Genomic DNA, 21623 nt, shown 5'->3' with positions numbered 1-21623 from the left:
TTATGGTTTTCTATCTTGGTAGCTTCACTATTTGTAATTCAGTGCATAACCCAACAAGTATAGTCACTATTGTTAAATATTATAAGTACATTCTTAGTGTGCCATTTGATCTGTGATGAAGCCTTCCTTGCTCTCAAACACCCTCATTATGCCCAGTGATTTTGCTGACTTCCCTGTAAGTAAAGCAAACATACACACTAGTATATAACTTGTAAATATCTAGGTATTAAGTCTTAATTGTTTTTCCCATGATTTGCACAAAGCATGTTTGCCTGGTGGTTAAAGTGGTGGGCTTAGAGGCTAACTTTATTACTCTACATATATGACACATAATGTCACATCATGTGCTAGCATAGGTCATGTGTACTTCTCAGTGCATGAGCTCCAGAGGGAGCAAATGCAGAACTGAAAAGGGGGCAACTACAGACCCATCAAGAAGGATCACTTCATAGATGATTTAAACAAATGTGTTGTATCTTGTGATAAACAATAGTTACAGAATACAGAAGCAGGTTGCACTGCAAGTAATTATAACTACCTAACAGTTATCTGCTTACCAGTCTATACAAGTAAATATTTTGATTAAAAGACACATATTTTACCTGCTGTGACACTTGATAAATATAAGTGGCATATAACTAAAAGGAGAGTACTGCTTTCAGCCATTTCTTATACACACGAGCCATCATTAAAATATTAAACCATATTTATTTTTCTTACAGAAATAGCTAAATGGTTGGCAAAGAATGGACCTATTTCAATAGCCCTGAATGCTTTTGCCATGCAGGTAAGGAAGTTTGATTTATTTTTACAGCTCTAATAGACTTCAGAGATCTGTCTTGTTGAATTTACTGTGTTGTGGAGTGGCCCACCAAGTCACATGTAGATTTCTTACAAAAATGAACAAGTTTTGTTTTTACCTGTAATAAAAGGTCTTGTAAAGGCTCTTCACAGAATTACATTTTCTTGTGTCCAAACCAGAGACATCAGTACCTATTCTGTTTTTGTTGTATAATGCCACACTAGCAGGCAAAAACCCTTGTAGTCCAAAACCTCAGTCATCTTCCACTTCTTCAGTTCATTGTAGCTTCAGATTTCCCATTTTGCTCCTCATAAAATGATATCCAACACAATTGTAACTCTGTTTCACTTGGTCTCTTCCTTCTCTAATCCTTCTCACACTGTGTGCCTGTAATATAGTACTATATGTATGAACAACTCCATGCTGCACAGAGAAATGACTGACACATATCAAAGAACTACGTACTGGTAGGACTTAGTATATGCATCTCATAGCATAAGTATATCTCATTATACCACATAGATGATTATACCAATAATATTCGTCAGTAGCATTTCATATTTCTGGAGCTTATCTTCCCATTAAAAAATGCAAATAAATAATAACACACACATGCATAAATAAAATAATAATCAGTTTTTCCTCCTGTTGTGAGGTTTTGAGGCCAAGCTCCTGCAGCACATACTGCACATATTATCTCTTCTGAAATACACAACTGTGCACTTTGAAGGAATGAAATCAAGTTGCCACCCCTCAAAACACATCTTCACATTGCATGCCTGTCTAGACCTGCCTCATTCATAGTGTGCCACTACAAAAGACAATGATCCATTTTCCCATATTCTGTAAGATGACCGAGATGAGCACATTAAACAGGGTTAGACTCAGGTGTAACCCCAGTGGGTCACCACTTTTTATTTTTCCCCACTGAGATGTTCACTTTGTCTGCCACTCTCTGTGTATTCTGGCTTCTAATCAGTTATGGAATTCTTCATCAACACAGTTTGCTACCCGTGCCTACACTCTTACTGTCACAAGGAAGCATGCTTTAGGGGATTGAGCTCCGTTTAAGTCCAGATATGTTATCCTGTCCACAGATTTGCCTTGGTCCACCTTCCAGTAACTCGTCACAGACATTGATCAGGTTAGGGTGACAGTATCTTCTTGCTGCGAGTCTATGCAAGAATTTGCTAAACAGATCACTCTGTTCAAGGAACCTCATTAGCCAAGACATTGGAATGGACTTCTACTTTTGCTCCACTGCTGAAGTCAGACTTGTTGGCCACTACTTCCCCTGACTATTCCTTGGTCCCTCCCATAGGTGGGCATCACCACGACTTACTTCCTGTTGTCTGGAACCGCCACTTCCCTAAATGAGCTACTGAAGAGCTTTGTTGAAAGTGACCTAGTTGCTCTCTAGAGAATTTAGGGAAGGTTCCTATCAGGCCTCCTGCATCTTGGGATTGTGTACTTGAACCAAATATTGATTCTCTAACTGACAAGAGTGCAAAGGCTTTTTTGCTGAGAACCACTTTCAGCAAATAGGTGGTGTTGCCCTTTCTCCACTGTTGTTTGACCATGGAGCTGGTGTGTGTGTGTGTGTGTGTGTGTGTGTGTGTGTGTGTGTGTGTGTGTGTGTGTGTGTGTGTGTGTATATATATATATATATATATATATATATATATACTTATTTGTTATACATATATATATATATATATATATATATATATATATATATATATATGTGTGTGTGTGTGTGTGTATGTATGTTATAGGGGTGCCCCACACACAAAAAAAGCTTAATGTCCTATTTCCTGAAAGTAACTTTCAGCGATTATTTTTCACTGTTTTGGTCATTGGACAAGTAGTAATCGATAAATAATCATGAGTCCTGCATCTTGTCAGATCTTCAGCTATTATTGCTTCACCTCTTTACCCACTTTTTTCCTCTGTCCTGCCGTCTCAAACTGGTATCCCACCTAACATTTTCTTGATGAAAACCAATGAGAAATATTCAATTAAAAAGTTTTAGCCTGTTCTGTATCCTCTTTATTCTCTGAACCGCAAGCCATTTCACTAATTTCTCTACCTGCTTTCTTTCTTTTCTTTTAATCCCACATAACTAAAGATGACCCTTTTTCTTCCTTTAATGTTTGCTGACAGTCTTTCCTCCAGTTCTCCCTTGGCCCTCCGCATGAAGATTGAAGCCTTGTTTCTGATCTACATAAAGCTGTTTGAATTGGCAGGACCTGCTAGAGCCAATCCCTAAACACAGAAATTAAATGGGTGAAAAACAAACATATCTATACTGAGGCTGAGAGTGCCATTTCTCTGAAGTATGGTGATCTTGAAGTTTGTATAAATATGTTTGGAGGTGGGAGCGGTTTGTCCCCTGCAGAAAAGAGGAAGTTTAAAGGAAAAGGCTGATGGTCGAGATTGGCTCTTCTTCAGTATTTCCTGCTTTTTTTTTTTTTAATGTCCACACACAGCATTTTGAGTGCCGACATTTCAGTAGCACGACATTTCAGTAGCTCTGCCCCATAAAGCTCTTCCACCAGTACACTCCTTCTATCACTGTAGTTCTCATCACTTATGGATGCTTTCGTCTCAGTAGTGAACCATATTGTTTTTGTCATTCTCTTTACCACTACAGCCCTTTATCAGTGTCCTTTATTTCATACCCATATTAGCTCCCTGTTATACTGCACATCTCCAGCATTCCTAAGCTTTCTTCCCCTATCCCAAGACTCACTCCTTTTAACAAGTTCAGTAATTCAGCCTTCTTACTGTCAGTCCCTAAACTGTGTGTTAATCTTCCTGTTGTCATTAAACAAGTACTGACCAAGCCATCCTTTAAACGTACCATTGTGTCTCGTCTTATGTGTAAGTGGATTTTTACTTGTGGCTTCCATTAATTCAGATGGCTGACTTGTCCTGCCATAGTCCTGCTCACAGTGTAATTAGTAATCAAGGTATAATATGTAAATGAGATGACATGCTAGGCTAACAACGTATGAGGCATTGTTATCTAGGATAACATTTAATTGAACAGTTCAGCTTAATTTTGCGTGCAACTGCTGCCATTGCTGAAGTTAGTCAGTAAAACCAAGTTAGGATTGCATTTTCTTGCCTCAGTGATGAATTCATTAATTTAGATCCATTATGATTAACTGCATGCCATTATTCACCATGCAGTTAATTGCAACAGAAGCATCCAAGTCCTCAGTATAGTGTATACCAAGTCACCAATACTCCAAATGTCATACAACACTGATAACTCCTTTTTGCTTGTGAGGGCAAGTTCTAACACCTCCAATTTCTATATATTCTGTAGATACCAACTATATGTGCATGCAAACTTAGAGGAAAGGGAAAAACTGGGAAGGAAAAATAAAACTCATATTCTCCCTCTTCTCAGCGTCCTATGCATCAAAATTGAAAGCAGAGCATTTGTGACATAGCCAGTTGTGACATACTAGGACGTGAACTACAGGAGCCCTGTGATATTTCTACGACAACATACTTTTACTCAGTCACATATTGAACGACGTATTATAGGTCTTCACCTTTAATATTGACTTGACATGATGTCAGAAGTGTGTGACAAGAAAAGAGAAAATTAAGGCCAGAAAGGCTGCCCAAGATCTTTCATTGAAGAAGTGAGTCACAGAGATAAAAGAAAGAAAAAAAGGCATTTTTGTGAACTGGACAGCAGCAGGACTAGACACATGTTAGTATGACACTGAATCCCACATTCACCATAATCACCATACAGCCACCAAAACTATTAATTTGTATGAAACCACAAGAATGGAAAAAGTAGGTGAGAATATTTGAAAGGTTTAATCTGCCAAGTAATGTACATGTGTTGTCCAAAGCTTGTAAGGTGACCACATCAGAATACTGTATGGGAGATGATGTTGATAATAACCTCCTGAGAGGTCACTTTAATTGTCACTGAACTGCAGTTAGACAAGGCTGTAGAGGGCATTTTAAAGGAGACTGCATTACTTAACTGAACGGCACTTGCTCAGACTAGTCACGGGTACAAAATAGATGATGCTGGGGGCACAGTCCCTCCCCCTTAGAAACCAATAGAAAAATATCCAGTGCAAGGGTGAGTTCACACAGATGGATTCACACTAGTGACCATTTTGTGCTCTTGTAATCCAAATTAATGACCCAGATCCTCTGTTAAAGACCCTGCAGTCATGAATTATGTAAAGATTTTTTTCTTCTTCTTCTTCTAGTTCTATAGAAGAGGTATCTCCCACCCATTCAAGATACTGTGCATCCCTTGGATGATTGACCACGCTGTGCTGCTTGTCGGTTATGGTACACGTAAGTAGAATACTTTATATAACATATCGATGACCAGGAATAAATTATTGTATACTGCACAGATTTATGCAATGATTTATGTATGTCATGACCACACAAAAGCTTGACAAGATATGCATACCTTAAGCAGAACACAAGCAGATGATGCTGTGAGCGATACATCTGTGGAATTGAAGAGGTGGAGAGAGAAAAGTGCTGCATACCAAACCTTGAAACAATTTGTTATGCAATGTGGTGGCTGACAAAAATACAGCAAGAATGTACAAAATTGAAGGTATATAGCATCATGGAAAAACTTCCAAACAGTACTGAAAAAACGATGCAGCACTTGTGACAGTAATCCTAATAATGTTATATAATTACTGCTGTTGCTAAATTACCATACAGAAGACATTAGGATTTCTCTGTTTATTCTAGATAAAATGTGTAGCATACAACAGATGATATACATTTGAAGTAATAAATGCTTCACCTCTATGAGGAATGTATAATTATTTCCAATGACAAAACAGAATGATTTATGTACAGTTTCTTTTACAATGTAGTTATTACCCCAAGCTTCTGTATGCACATGTATAAACAAGCAGATTTCAAACAAGCAGATTTTCATGAGAATTTGTGGTACAGAGGTTGATTTTGCAGTACATCCAGGAGCATGGTTTAGCACATCTGATATCTGGCAGGAATAGTTCTTCTGTCAATGATAACTTTATGGTGTAGAGAGATAAAGGCCTGACTACAACCCACCTGAGACAGAGCTTGCTTCAACATTGTTTTTTTTTTTTGGGGGGGGGGGCTGAGGGTTGCATGCCTGGAGTACAGACACCATGTTAAATCCCTGGTGGAAACACAGGATTGCTGAAAATACTTTGCCTTTAAAAGAAGAATGACTGAGAGGATACCTCTTTCAGAAGCAGGTGACATGCCCTTTGTGTACACCCAAAACACTCACCCTCTTAGCACAAGCACTCTGGACAAAGCCAAAAATAATGGGGGGGGGGGGACAGAAGCCCAAAATCAAGGACAGATTGTAAATATTTTTAAATCACCGGTGGAAGCAAGGGATTACTAAAGAAACTTTGCCTTCAAAGAAAGAGCAACTGTGAGGATACCTCTTTCAGAACCAGAAAACATGGCCTTCATGTACAACCCTTAATTCAAGCCCACTCACTACAACAGTTATGGACAAAGCTGGAAATAATGGGGGGGGGGGGCAGAGGTTGAAAATCAAGGTCAGAGTTTAAATATTGGTATTACAGATTTAGAGGGTTGCTGTAATAACAGCCTTTGCATTATCATGTATTTTCTGAAGAATATGAATTCTGAAACTCAAATGTCTTTCATAATTTAGTGACTAAAATCATCAGTGATTTGCCAGAAAACCACAGATTGTATCGAGGAATGAACCAATTATATGACACAAAATTCTGTACCCTTGAGAAGTATGCGTACACCCATTGTGTGTCATCCCTTGAGACACTGTGGGCATGTGCAAGGGGAACTAGTATGGCCTAAAGAGAAAATTCTCTGATTCCCAAGTATGATGATAGTTCCACTCCTGACACTTACTCTTCACCCCTTTTAGGACTGTCATCTCCCAAGAGATCATGGGTCAGTTTGGGGAGCAGGAGGGAGACTTGTTATTGCAGAGGAAGGATGGGACTAGAGTGCAGAGAAACAAGGAGGGGGTAGAGATTTTTTCAGATTTCTGTGAAGATTATATGCATCATGGGTCACTGGTGGAAGGTCAGAGTCAAAGTAAAAGAAAATAATTTGGGAGTGGCAAAGTTTGGGTGCCGAAGAGAGAGGTTCCAGTTACTGAAAAAAGTCACACATAGGAAAAGTGTCTGACTAATAGAGAAAGACCGGTTTCTGGAAAACTACTATAATGCCGTGACATAGCACCTTAGAAAAATCTTCTTTGAAGCTTTAAATCTGACCAGTGCCCAGCTTTAAGAGATATTCTTCAGATATACATCCCAAGTTGATCTTTCTGTTCCACAAATAAAGTGCTCCTTCATACAACACCCTCTAACAACCAGGTTAGGGACTCCTTATACTCTTCATATATCACTAGACTTTGAAATAAGTTACCCATTCAGCTCAAAATAACACAAATATTTCAAACACAAACTTAAGTAGTATCTCCTCGAGTCCTGGCTCGGTACCTGTTCAATGCCGGGATAAATCTTTATCCCTGCTAAACTTTGTTCCTCCAATATCTTACCTTCTTATTAAAACAGGGGGAGAGAAAACTGAGCAGAGGGAAGTTAGAGTGACTGTAGGGGAGATGTTTCTAATATCTCATGACTGTAGGATGGAGTCTGACAGGAGGGATAGTTAAACTGTTTTATGGTCAGTGTCAAGTTCATTGAATGAAGGGTAAAGAAATCACTTGTAAGTGTAAATATGTCTGGGTTAGGGCCAAATCCAGCATGAGACTGACTGGGCCTGCGGCACAGTGCTAGCTAGGCAGCTCCATAACTATATAAAACAAAAAAAAAGTGTTCTACTCAGAAACTTAGACTCTAATTTTGTCTTCATATTCTAATCTGGGTCCACTCAGCTTTGATGGTGACAGCTCCAGTTTCTTCTCTTTCATTGACTTGATTGTAGAGCCAACAACAGAGAAACTTCTTGGAGCTTGTCCCACTCAAAACAGACAGACCAATAGTGGGCAAGCAGTCAAACAGTACCATAATCTTTTCAAGAAAAAAAATGGTACAGTGCAGTGCAGTGGTGAAGATGTTGAATTGTGGCTGTAGTAAGTAATTGTGTTTGTGCACGCTCAGGCAAAGGACAAAGCTGTCCCTGATTTGCAGAATTTCTCTGATTTTTGCCTATACCCCTCAACCTCTTAGAGCAAGAAATCTGGACAAAGCCACAAATAAAGGTCCAAAAATAGGAACAATTTCTAAATATTGCTCTGACAAACTTAAAAATTTGACAGAATAACAGGTTTTGCATTAGCAATATTTTTTGAAGGGTATGAAGTCTGAAAGTCAAATATCTGCCGTTATTTTCTGATTTTCATCCTCAATGATTTAGCAGTGAATTACCAGAAAGCCACAGTTTTATGATAAACAGATAAAAAATATGAGGCAAAAATCTGGACAGTCTGCAAAAATCTGTACAGTTGAGAGGTATGAATTATTTTTGCCTCATATTTTTCTGTCCTTTTTTTGTCAAATAACTGAGGATTACAGTCAGTCAGTAATGCCAGTCATTAAAGTTTCATAGTTTTTATTGTTCAGAAAACGTATGTCAATGCAACACCTGTTGTTCTGTTAACTTTTTAAGTGAATTATATTTTTGTTACTTAGCATAGATGATTAAGGTTCTGAGGTGTTTAACTGCTTCCTGTAGTGAAACATACTGTATAGGGTTTGATTCCTGCCATCTCAATTTGCTTAATGTATTTATTTGACATTTAATTTTTTTTTTTATTTTATTTGACATTTGTTTACAAGGAAAGTCCAACTGGGTGAGTGCTCATGTTCAGCATTTGTCTGGGGAAAAAAGCTCCAGAGACAGTTAGCATATTACATTAGCTTATTACAGAGCAACAATTAACACTGTCACATATAAGAAAGAAAGTACAGTGGATAGTACATTGTTTTTACATATATTAGATGAAGCATACTTGCACATTTATTATGGACAGCTATAACTAAGGAGACTGTATACATGAGACAAGTGGTCTTTACAATTATATGATTCAGATCAGTAAGATTCTGCTTAAAAGTTAAATAATTGTTATTATAATGTACTTAGTGTACATATTTTATAGTACAGGGTTGAGAGAGGAGAAGGAAAGTAGGAGATAGAAACTTACATGTTTATTAGTAAAGTATGGGGTATGGATAGTGAAGAAGCAAAAGGGAGAAAGAAAAGTTAGGGGATTGTATACTGATAATAGTGTAAGGTACATATAAAAGAGGCAATAAATTATCAATTTTATAAAACATAATAGCAAGATGGCGGGTAGTGCTGTTACAGTTACAAATTAAGGAGCTATTTGATTAATCTGGTTTGGTACATGAGTTTGAGCATGTCATTTAACCAGTGTCCCCCAGTTCACCTCCTGAACAGGGACAGGTTGCCACACTGTTGAATGCATAAAAAATAGTTACAAAGTTAGCCTTTTGTGCCTTTGTCCCTTTATTATATTTTTCTTTCTCCAGACTTTGTGAGGAAACGAAGAAAATTATTTTAGTCTGTTCTTTGTAAAATGTGTGGCTTTCTGGCAATTTTTTTTAATTTTTTTATTGCAGTCAATAATGAGTGTGAGTTTCAGACTTTGTATCCTTCAGCAAATATTTCCTAATGCAAATCTTGTTAGTCTAGTAACTTTTAAGTATAAGAGAAATGTTTAATATCCATCTCTGATTTTTGAGCTAAGAAGCTGAATCAGAATAGGGGAGTTGCTGTTGATTGCACTATATAGTACTGACAACAGTGAGCTGAGATACATTTCTGGTCCATTATTTATGTATGTAATCCTTCACTTGATCGCTGTGTGTTTGGGTATGTTTGTGTGGGTGAGAGAGCATGTAGAGGACATATTTGTGGTCTGGACTTCATAAAATATGTGGTTTTCTGATAAAATGTAGATTATAGTAACTAAATAATGACAAAAACAAACCTTGGACTTCAAATCCCTCAGAAAAATGTTTGCTGATTCAAAACATGTTATAATAGCAGCTAAGTGTATAACAGCAATATTAAAGATCTGTTCTTGATTTTGGGTTTCTAGGTCTTGAGCTAAAAGGTTTGGAGGGAATGGGTGAGTAATTAGTTACACTGTATTCATCTCACAGCTGTGAGCTGAAATACATTTCAAGGTCATTATTTATGTATTTGTTCATTCATTTGATTGCAAGCAAACATTTGAGGTGTACACAGTCATACAAGGAGCTATAATTGATGGTTACATCTGTGTGTGTGTGTGTGTGTGTGTGTGTGTGTGTGTGTGTGTGTGTGTGTATATGTATATATATATATATATATATATATATATATATATATATATATGAATCATTGGTTCCTGCATCCCAGAGTAATTATAGTGTAAAAGAAGGAAAAGATTGCAATAAACAGGAACAACATCATAAACAATTCTTTAACAAGACCCTTTATACTCTCCTTCTGTATGGACAGTGTGATTATTAAAAAGGTTTTGGTTAAAACCTCATCTGAGTGACACACCATTTTAAATTCCCTCCAGCAGTGTTTGGGGGTACAGTGTAAAAACATTTAGTAGAAGGGCTAATTTGAAAGATTTATTAGAAAGGAACACACCCCAGTGCCAAGTGAATGGGTTCTTATAGGTTCATAGGTGATTTTACTAGGTTACTAGCACAAGAGCCTTTAAAAGCCTAGCCAATACTACCCAGGATATTGAAAGCATTGTATCTTAATGCCATAAATATGGGATGGGGTAGTATAGGGGTAGTGGGTCTTTGGGTGATGCAGCCCTGAGTCACTTTACAGACCATCCATAAGGGACATGGGCAATACCCCAGGAGTGAATTTATGGGTCTCTATCCATTTACTGAAATTCTTTTTGAAGAGAGTGAGGGATATACTTTGTTTTACGAAGATGTGAAATATATTCCATAGACGAGGTAGCCTTTGAGATATGAATCTCTCTCCAGCAAGTTTTATTAGAGTCACAAATAAGGTTCGGGTCCGTAATGTTTCTTGTGAATGTGTAGCATTTTCGTCAGGGTTGGATCAGAGAATGCCTTGTAGGTAAGGCACAAGTCCCATCTCAATAAACAATATGAGATGGAGTAAAGGGATAGGGCCTTTAGTCAGTCTACATAAGACATGTGTCTTACACTTTCTATTTTTTTAGTCTGAACCTCAGGGCGGTGCTCCAATTGATGCATGCGCCTTGTTAGATATATGTAGAAGGGAGCACTTTACTTTATTATGGGCCTGATGAGAGCAGGGTACTATGATACTCTGACTTCCTTTGATCTTGATGTCATGCCTTTCTTATAAGTTGTGCCATACAGAAGGATTTTCTCACTACTGTAGCTACCTGGTGGTCAAAGTTTAGGTTACTATCTGTCTGTGTTCCCAGTTCCCTCACCACTGGGTCTACTTATATGGGTGTTGATATTAGTATTATATTTTGCAGGGATATCCAATTTACCGAATAGTATGATTCTGCATTTTTTAGCATTTAGTCTCAGACCATAGTTGTGACACCTGTTTGTTGGATGTCATCATTGTTTGGAGAATTCAGTGATTGCTCCCAGCTTACAGTCACCAGTGAACTTGGTGAGCTGCAGGCCCCCAACACTGGCCTTCATTTCAGAGAAGTGTGTACCAAACAGGAGAGGTCCCAACATTGAGCCCTGCTGGCCACTGCTCTTAACAGGTTTCGTATCAGGAGTCGATTCACCTAGCCAGACAACGCGTGTCCTGTCAGTGAGCCAGTTGGCTATCCATCTGATGATGTAGGGGTTTATGCCTTATAAAATTGTGAAGTGTGGACATTGTAATCAATGCCCTTATACTAACTCCTCAGAACATGGTCATTAGTTTGAATTTATTATGAAATGGAGAAGGTTAGGCAGGTATAATTCCACCCCTGGGGTTTTCTAACTTGCTGTTTATTATCCTTCTTGGACATTCTATATAGGAAAAGCAGAAAACATGTTCTGCAAAATAATTTTCCAACATCTGTACAGCATTTACAAGAATGTTTTGGCAAGATATGTTTTAATTTATAACAATTTTCAATCCTTTTTATTTTATTTTTATTATTCAGTATACTTGAAAAAGTTGAGGTGCCTTTGAGAGATGGTGATTGAAAATCAACTTTGTGCGCAAAGGGAAGTACTTTGTCAGTTGCAAACTGAAGCAGCAGCCTCCATGGGCTTAATGAATATATCAGTATCAACATTTTTCTTAAAATTAAGTCTGCAAAGTTTTAATTCTGTTTTTTGATTACATGAGGTTTATTTTATAGCTTTGTAAAAAAAGTTAAAGATTTATGTATTATTACTTGTTTTATTTATTTTATTTTAGGATTTAGAGATCATGCTAATTATAATTGTTCCATGACTTGAGTTTTAATTTAATGTTGCTGCTGTTCTTGTATGTCACAGGTTTTGATGAAGTCCTAAATTGATTTTAAAAGGCAAACGTGTTCAAACTTTATTTAATAACACAATTTCTGTTTATTAAACAGCTTTGTTTGCAATTCCTTCTTGTGAAGATTTTTCATAGTAGTGATTTTTTTCATTCTTTTTTATGTGCTTCCAGGTGGTTTAACTTGAAATGGTTTTATTCTGATAAGCAGTATAATGAAATAAAAACTAAATATTTTATCGCATTCTTTGGAGGGGGGCATTCCCTGTCTTCAGAATCAGATCACATTACTGCCACTAATACTGGTCCATTGTTAGCTGATGTAACTCAAGACACGAGTCCATGCTGTTGAGTTTAAATTATCAAGTTTAGTCTTCTGTCTTTGAGTTATGCAGGGTCCTTATGGCACTTAAAGGTTGCAGGAAAACATCACTGATAAGTTGCTAACTGTGTAGGCAGATTCCACCACCATCAATTGTTATGGTAGTGGTTTATTTATTCTAGAAGTCAGCTCCTGTAGAATCCCTGGAATTGGCCATCTCTTCATTCCCTGTAGCAGTCAAAGGTTTTCAAATATAACAGCAAGTTTATATCCCATCTTCCAAATTCCGGACTCTACCCTCTCTCTCTCTCTCTCTCATTCCCAGAGCTGAATAAACTTTTATGTCTACTACTCTTCCACTTGTCTTCAACTCTTATTACTACAGATGAGCAAATGGTTTAATTATTTCCAAAATTACTAATTATAACTAAAGCTGCTGTAAAATTAATTATTGAATAACTTCCAAGAGAGCTGCCCATTGAGTAATATCTTTTTTTCAGCTTTCCCACTGTGAAAACAGAAACTCAGGAAAGAGAGCTATTGAATTTGTCTTTCTGGGTAAATTTCAGTTATTGGCTAGTAAGTGCACTGCTTAGATGCAAGCAAAGAAGAAATTTAAAGAACTTGAAAGAAAATCAACCACAAGAGTTGAGGAGAAAACACTGGCTGGGGAGAATCAGCTGTTCAGCAAAAACAGCTCAAGCTCCAGCTTTGGTGCAATGCCTTTCAGTAATCTAGATAAAAACATAAGTGAAATGTGCTCAAAGTTGATTAAAATAAATGAAACACTGAAGGAATATTTCAAATCAAATAACAAAAGGCTGGAAAAATGGAAGAAACTTTAAACAGATATTCATATGAGCTAATAAAACTGTAAAAATCAGAGGTCAACATGAAAAGGCTAGCTGAGTATAAGACTGCTCATGAAGAGATGTTTCAAAAATGGTAGATTTAGAGGACAAAGCATGTAGGGAAAACCTAAGACTTTCTGCTATACTAGAAAAACTGAAAGGAACAGACTGCATTGATTTTATGAAAGCACAAATAAGCAACTAGACTGGTATTCCACAGCAGGAGTTGCTAATTGAAAGGGGCACATTGTGTGTATGCTCCAAATCTGGCCAAGACTTCTAATAGTAAAGATGCGATCCTACTAGCAGAAAGAGTTGATTCTGACAAAACAGTGGCACAAGAACAACTTACTAAAAGTTGGACACAGTCGAGTGTTTGTGGGAAATGACCACTCGTACACCAGACAGAAGAGTAAATTTATTCCAGCAAATCAGGAAATGTCGAGAAGCAGGTGTGAGATTCAAGCTGCTGTATCCAGCTATCCTCAGAATATTTTTTCCTGGAGGATCAAAATCATTTTTTGATGCAGAGCTTGCCGAGGAGGAGATCCAAATGTTTGTTCAACAAAAAGCTATTAAAAAGAACAAAAAGCTATTAAAAAGAAGGGGATTCTGTTTCTTATTTTTCTGATAATAAAGGTCAGAGAGAGACTATGCCAGTGAAACCTTTTTCCAATGTTCCAAAGAAAAATGCTTGAGAGATAGAAAAAAGCACAGGAGTTGACTAGAAGAGCAAGGAGTACATTGGAAATGAACCAGAGACTGGAGCTGGGAGATGGAGGAAGAAAACCAGCAATTCAGAAATTAATAAATGTGGGATTACAAAGCTTCAGTCACATTTATGAAATATGGCAGAACAAGAAAACCTGGAAATATTGGACTTATTTGACTTTGTTAAACTTATAAGTGGCTCCAAAGCATTTACCCAATTACATGTCACTAATGTTTGGAAGAACATTAAAGGGAGGGGGAGAAGGAAAGTGGTAACAGTTAAGCAAAACAATGTTTGTTCTTAATATGTTTATAAAACATGATGTATTGTGCATGTATATAGTAAATCTTTAAGTTATTTTTGTGTGTAATAGAGATACTAAAGTAAACAGGTGCCTGTTTTTCCTTTTTCTTTCATTATTCTTGTTCTCTTTTAAGAAATGAAGGCACTGCAATGTAAAAAGACTAGCAAGCCGTGTAAAAAAGACCATAATACAAGTAAAATGAATATGGTTTTTCTTACTTTTGTATGGGGGATGACTGGATTAAGGCTCTTTGCTTGATCTAACAACAAGTTTTAACTGGAAGCAGGTAAAAAAAGAACAATAAATGTAATGGAAAGTTTTTAGCAAATAAATCACAATACAACATGAGAAGCCTGTAGTGGAAGGCAACTCAGTATCTGGTTCTCATGTTTGTATGGAGACAACTTGATAAGGGCAATAAAAAACAGATTGTTTTCTCTCAGTGGCTAAAAGAAAATGTTTTCTTAAAGCATTCAAATTGTTTTCTACATCTGGGAGAGGAATAAAGATAAGACAAAAACAGACAGGACTTCATGTAAGTAGAAACACAGGCTGCACCGTGTGTGTCTTAGCATGGATAACCTTCATTACAGGTTAGTTCAAGCCTGTGAGTATAGCTGTCAATCTGGGACAGATGTTCCTATTAGGAGGGTTACAATTTATTTTTTGAGGGTTTTCATTAAAACAAAAAGTCTTGTGTAAGATGTGGCAAAGATTCAAATGATATGACAAGAAACAATTGTATAAAAGATCGACGTGCCAGTCATTAGTATATGCATGTAACAAAAAAGCTGAAACTAGATATTTTAAAAAGTTGTTATACTTAACATGAGGGAATAATAACTTCTTATCATAATGGCAACATTTTCCATATTATCTTTGAATGTGAATGGTTTCACAGGTATATACAAAAAGAAAAAGTGGTGAATTGTATTAAGAATGCAGCATGCAAATAGCTGTGCTGCACATTTGGAAAGAACTGAGCGTGTAAATTTCATAAAGAAAGGGTTTCAGGATGGCTATTCAGCAGAATATTTGGGACAAATGGAAAAGGGGAGCACTTATATTAATTGCTAGAAGAGTTCTAACAATGGTAGAAGGGGGGAGATAATAATGGTAAGTTTGTAGTAGTAAGAGGCTGCTGGCAAGGGAGGATGAGTACATTGGCATGTATTTATATTCCACCTACATCCGCTACAATGGAACTTAAAATTATGTGAGAAATAATCATCTTTCAACAGGGAATATTACTTATAGGTGGGTACTAGAATTTGATTTGCAACAGTGAGGATATATCTGGGGAGCCTAGAAGAGAATATATAGCAAAACAGTGTAGATCTTTGAAGAAATTTATGAAAATATTTGGTATGGAAGAAGTGAATTAAGTAGTAGGAGCTCAGAGAGAGAATTTACATCTTATTCCCAAGGTACAAAAACTAGGCTAGGCTAGACAGAAATTATATTTCACAAGAACATGTGCATTTAATTAAAGGTCTTGATACACATCCAGTAATTATTTCAGATCACACACCAATAAGTGAAATAAGAATGTAGGCTAAAAATTAAAATGAGACACTGGCACTTCCCCACCTATCTCTTAAAAGGAGAGGAATTTAACTCATTACATCTGGGTGACACTTCCATGTGTATATGCAATTAACTCCTGATGCCTCTAGGTGTCAGATATTGCTTGTTCATATTTGCATCAATAATTCCAAAACCATGCTATGGACAAGATCTTAAAATATTTCATCTTAAAGCTTACACAATGGCAAACTCAACTGCATTAATATTTGACCTCTGTCTAGTGCAGGTAAGTAGATTTTAACTATTGTTTTTATGATATTAATTTATACAGATATAATTTTCACGTTTCTAAATATATCAACGACTAAGTAACACAGGCAGAACTCCTTAGCCTCACATGCAAACTCTCAGCTAGATGAATAAAATGCTGCTGACAGCATGTGTGTAACGTGAGTGGTTGCTGAGATATTGTTAGTTGTTTACAAAATATTACAAATGTAACTGTTACTATGTTTACTGTGACTCATAAAATTCTGTTTACAACCTAGAACCTAAAGAATACTACCAATATAAAAACAGCTTGTGCTGAAGAGTTTGCCATTTATATTTCTTTCATAACCCCTATGGTTCCAGAGATATGAACATTTGTTTGAAATGTGAGGACATAATTTGATTCTGTCAAAAGGCTCAGGCTCTGCCATTCGGAAGTTACAGTGCAAACTTCCTGAGCTCCATTGGAGTGAATGAGTTAAGTAATGGGAAGTGGAAATTATTTGAGAGTTATTGTTGAAGGTAAGAAATTTCTTCAGAAAATATAGCTAGGAAGAGGTTTAAAATGAAAGTCTGGTTTAAATATATGGTAGAAATAAAAGAAAGAGGCATGATTAAGAAGTAACAAGAATTGTTTAGAAGGACTGACAAAGGTTAAATTATTGAGAACAAGGGGAATCTCTCAGAAATAAAAGAGCTGCAACTGCAGAGTGTTAAAAGAGAAAATAAGGGACTGCCATGGTAGTATGCGTAGGTTTAGGAAGATTGCTGTTAAGCAACTGTTGTTAGATAATTCCAGAGCACAAAAGCTTTTAGCACAAAGACTCGGACAACAGAAAGTAGTAAGGGTTGTTGCCAAGCTTAGGGAGCGTATAACAAGGAAAACAACTAGAGATCCTATAGAGGTACTAGAAATATTTTGGAAACTTAATGAAAATCTGTAAAAAGCAGGGAAATGTGGACATTAAAAAAAAAAGTACAAATAGAGTCTTTATGGAAGAATTAAATGTGCCAAGGTTGGAGGTAAATGAGGCTCAATTACTAACAGTTAACAGAGGAGGAGAGGAAATAAAATGGTGATGTATAACCAATCTACAGAAAAGTCTCCAAGAATCTTCTGGAAGTTAGAATCTAGGAAGGTAGAAAGTGATAAAGATCTGCAAGGTTTGTTTAGTAGTATTTTAAAAGGAGGAGAAGCACCAACATCCTGGAAGAAAGCTGTGGTGGCTGTAATATGTAAAGATGGTAAAGGCCCTTCAGATACAGCTTCATATTGGCCCATTTTGATTTTAACCATGATTGTAAAGTGTTTATTTCTATAATGGCATTTGCATTTACATTCCCTGACACAATAATAAGGTTAATCGCAAGGATATATGAGGGATTGATGGTGAAAAAGTAAAGTGCGGGGGTGTCTGATAAGTTCTGTTTAAACAGAGAAACCAGGCAGGGATGTCCTCTTTTCTGTTTGTTATTTGCATTATATTTAGAACCACTGGCAATGAAAATAAGGGACTCAGAAATTCAAGGATATAATTGGTATGGTAATCAAGAAAAGACTATTTGAAGATGATACTATTTTGTACATGATAAAACCAGAAAATATATATTTCAGTGTTGTGGAACAAAGTTGGTTCAGCAATACCCATATCTATGGGGACACAGTAAAAAAAAAAAACATGCAGTGTAACATTTTGGAGGAGGGATGAGGTTTAAGGGAAGGCAGGAATTGAATGAGCTATGTAATGTTTGATGGACAATGACTGTATAGAAGATTATAAGTGATGTATAATGTCTGCAACTGAAAATATGGCAAAAGTTTTTTTCATTTATATAAATATATGATTGCCTGTGTCATGAGTGATAATTCAGTAAACTACTAACAAATTGACAGAAAACACCAGGAAGGACCCTGCTACCCAGGGGTGGTAGAACCAAATGTACAGACCAGATACACGAATTTGACCTAGGTTTCGTCTTTATTGTACAGACTTCTTTAGAAGTCCTTCCTGGTGTTGTCTGTCAATTTGTTAGTAGTTTGGATCCGTTTTCTTCTTTTTGATAATTCAATAAAGATGTTTTAAAAAACAAAAAAAAAATAAAATGAATTACTGAATGAAATATAGCCTTTTGACATCATTATAGAAGTGAAAAAGTAAATGAAATACATTTATCCTTGAGCTTTCAAACCACACAGGACCTTCATCGAGCATAAATTGTTCCATGCATTGTAGGTTATGTTAATGTTTGTGTGCATTTGTTTATATTGTATATAATTTGTGTGTCTGATTTATATATATATATATATATATATATATATATATATATATATATATATACATATATATAATGTGTGTGTGATATGCATGACTCAAATAGGTATCGAACAGTGGCAAACACTTTAACCTTTTGCTTTTACTAGTGTTGTAACACTGACCACGTTGTGATTACTACTGCATGGCAAAACTGTGCCAGTCACGTCTAAAATGTGTAGCAGTATCAGTGCAAATCCTAAAGTGCTTGTAAAAAACAAGCAAACCACAAAACAACTAAAAGAGTCTTTTTTGTGGTTGGCAAGCACCATCTGCACCTCTCATAGGGGCTTTGCTTCCCTGCACTCCTTACTTATAAAGAGTGATTCTGAGATTGCCTTATGTAAAAGAACGAAGAGCAATTTAAAGTGGATGTTTTGGTCTACTCTGTCTCTGACTCAGTGTAATCCTAAGAAATGCACATTGTGGAAGTAATATTTAAGAAATTCCAAACAGATAAAACATAACTGAGCAAAAGATCCGTAGCAAACAGATATGAGCAGTCCAGGCAAACTTATAAATAAGTACATTTGTAGATATACACACTATAGATAATGCTGGCTGGTGTGTGTATCTATCTGTATGCAGATATAGATATATGTATAGATATATGCTATTGGATCATCAATAAACTTTAAGATTCAATATATCACTGAACTTTCATTGTGTTCCCAACCATCAAAATGCAAATGAAAAAGGAAACAATTTCATAATATTTTTTTTATAAGGCAGGATGCCCTCTGCAGCCCCCTTCTCCCACATCTCCAAATATAACTCAGTACGCATACCACCACAGTTCTAAAAATACTAACTCCAAAACTGCAGAACAGTGGTCAAAAGAAAAAGCATCCTTATTCCACTGTTAACCAATCACATGGTATTTTTCTGATGACTTCGATGTACAATGAAACTTACATGTTAAAAAGACGATCAATGAAATAATGACTGACAGACTGAATGCCTCACACATATATATGAATTACAGTCACTAATCGTGGGCACACAATTTCTCAAATATAAAAAAACTAAAAAAGTGATGAAACCTTCTTTCCCGAAATGACCACACTCAACACTGAGACTTACACAAACCACCCATACCCCACATTGTACTGATCACAAAAAGAGAGCAGTTTCCTTTGTGATTAGTCATCTAAAGACACCCACAAGCACTACCTACCTTCAGACAAAATTTGAATGGTAATATTGTCGGGAAAAGGGTAATGTGTATGGGTGGGGCAGCAGCAAGATTAAGGTTAGCAAACAGGAGTAAGAATGGGCAGGAGAGCTTCACACCCCCTTGCATCACCTTACTCGTGTGTGCTAATCCCAGTCTTGTTCCTAGCTGCAGTTCTACATTACCTTACAAAAAACTCTCTGTCTTATACAAGTCACTCAAATACATTAGACATGCACACAGTACTAAACCTATCCTCTTACCTAGCCCTTACTGTAACTTTAACCCCCAAACAACCACTGCCCATGACTGTTGCCAAAACTTTGTTACTTCCAAAAGTCTGGGCATTGACACACCGTCACTCACCATAACCAAAATCACATCCCCTAAAATACATAAAAATTCAGCATTCCTCCTTGTCATAAACCCTGCACTCTGTACATGGTGCTTTTGGTAAAAAGACTTAGCATTATAGCAGTACAGTCTTTTGTGAAGGTAAGCATTTGACAAAGTAAACTGTTATCATGCATATGCGTGTATTTGTGTAATTATTCTGTGTTAAGCAGTAGTATAACATGGTGTAACAGTGACTATCTTTTGCTACTTTATCACTTTATGCATGTATTTCACATTCCCATTTTATCTATGCACAAGAAACTTTCAGTATTTATAGTGGTGCAGTGGATAGCATTGTCATTTTACAGCAGGAGGTCCTTTGGTTCGATTCTCAGCTGGGGTGCCTTCTCTGCATGTCCTCCCTGTGTTTGCATGGGTTTCCTTTGGGTGCTCCAGTTTCCTCTCACATTCCAAAGAAGTGAAGTAGGTGGACTGGACACTCTAAATTGGTCATAGGTGCCAGTGTGCATGAGAGTATGTGATATGGAAGAACAACCACGGCAGGGCTAGCCAGCCAGTGATGTGAACCTTGGCTGAAGATGATTGTCACTGTTTAAGTGACACCCTGATCTCATGTGCAAAACAGGTGGAGGGGGGCCTGTTACCAAGGATATGAACTTTACCAGTATCTCCAATACCAGCTTGGTGGATATGGGCATCCTGAGGCAATGTAGAAATTATCTCATGATTACTGACAACCAGTTTATTCTGAAACAAACTGATATGGTATGTGAGAGATGCATTTACACAATCTCATTGGAGGCAAAGCTCTCACATAAAAGCACCCCTAATGTCAGTCAGATGGTCAGTAGCACACATGTTGCAACCATCCCACACAGTTCAAAGCAGACACATAGACCTACATATACTGAGGCATTTAAATGTAACCTACCTAAACCCCAAAGACCTCCTAAACAAAGTTCCCATAACAAATACCCTCAGCAGCCCTTAGTGTACACTTTCAAAACACCCACATCAACACATACAGGCATATCTCATGGAGCCTCTGCCTCTAAGCCCATAATGCAAGCCAGCACACAATCCAACACGCTGAACATTGGTGACTCCATTGTGAGACACAGTGATGTCCCTGTCACCAGGATAAGTAAGGAGAGTGTCACAGTCAGTTGCTTATTAGGAGCCAGAATCCATCACATTACATATGCACTCAGGTCATTGGACCACAAGTACCAGTATGACTCAGTCATAGTCCATGTCAGTGTAAATAACCTGAGATGTACCTCCAGCACTATATGAAGAGAGACATCATGCAACTCTCAGAATGTGTGTCCCAGGCTGGTATAAGCCTAGCACTGAGCAGCGTTTTACTTTCTCCAGAGACGATGCCACAATATGAACAGAAGATGACTGAAGTTAATAAATGGCTTAGTTTCTAGTGTCATTGTAAGGGGGGGTGCAATATTTGTCAACATGGAGTGAGATGATCAACAGTCCATGCTGCTTTGGTAGGGGATGGTCTGCCCCTCTCCCTCTACACTTTCGAA

The 21623-nt window shown here is 37.0% G+C and overlaps 1 protein-coding gene across 2 annotated transcripts in view; it reads left to right on the top strand.

Annotated features, from left to right (window-relative positions):
* CTSW (cathepsin W) overlaps positions 1-21623 on the top strand; it is a 791734-nt gene that overhangs the window by 697974 nt on the left and 72137 nt on the right. The window contains exons 11-12 of one of the 2 annotated variants that reach the window (XM_044073792.1): positions 723-787; positions 5053-5143. In XM_044073792.1, coding sequence (XP_043929727.1) covers positions 723-787; positions 5053-5143 — 156 coding nt within the window. The remainder of the gene's footprint in view (positions 1-722; positions 788-5052; positions 5144-21623) is intronic. The other variant, XM_044073793.1, reaches the window with a different exon arrangement.

The sequence above is a fragment of the Protopterus annectens genome, chromosome 6.part0 (genome assembly GCF_019279795.1).
Source record: "Protopterus annectens isolate FY-2018-M chromosome 6.part0, PAN1.0, whole genome shotgun sequence".
Lineage (NCBI taxonomy): Eukaryota > Metazoa > Chordata > Ceratodontiformes > Protopteridae > Protopterus > Protopterus annectens.
Note: the sequence above shows the minus strand (reverse complement) of the source record. Positions and strands in the feature narration are given on the sequence as shown.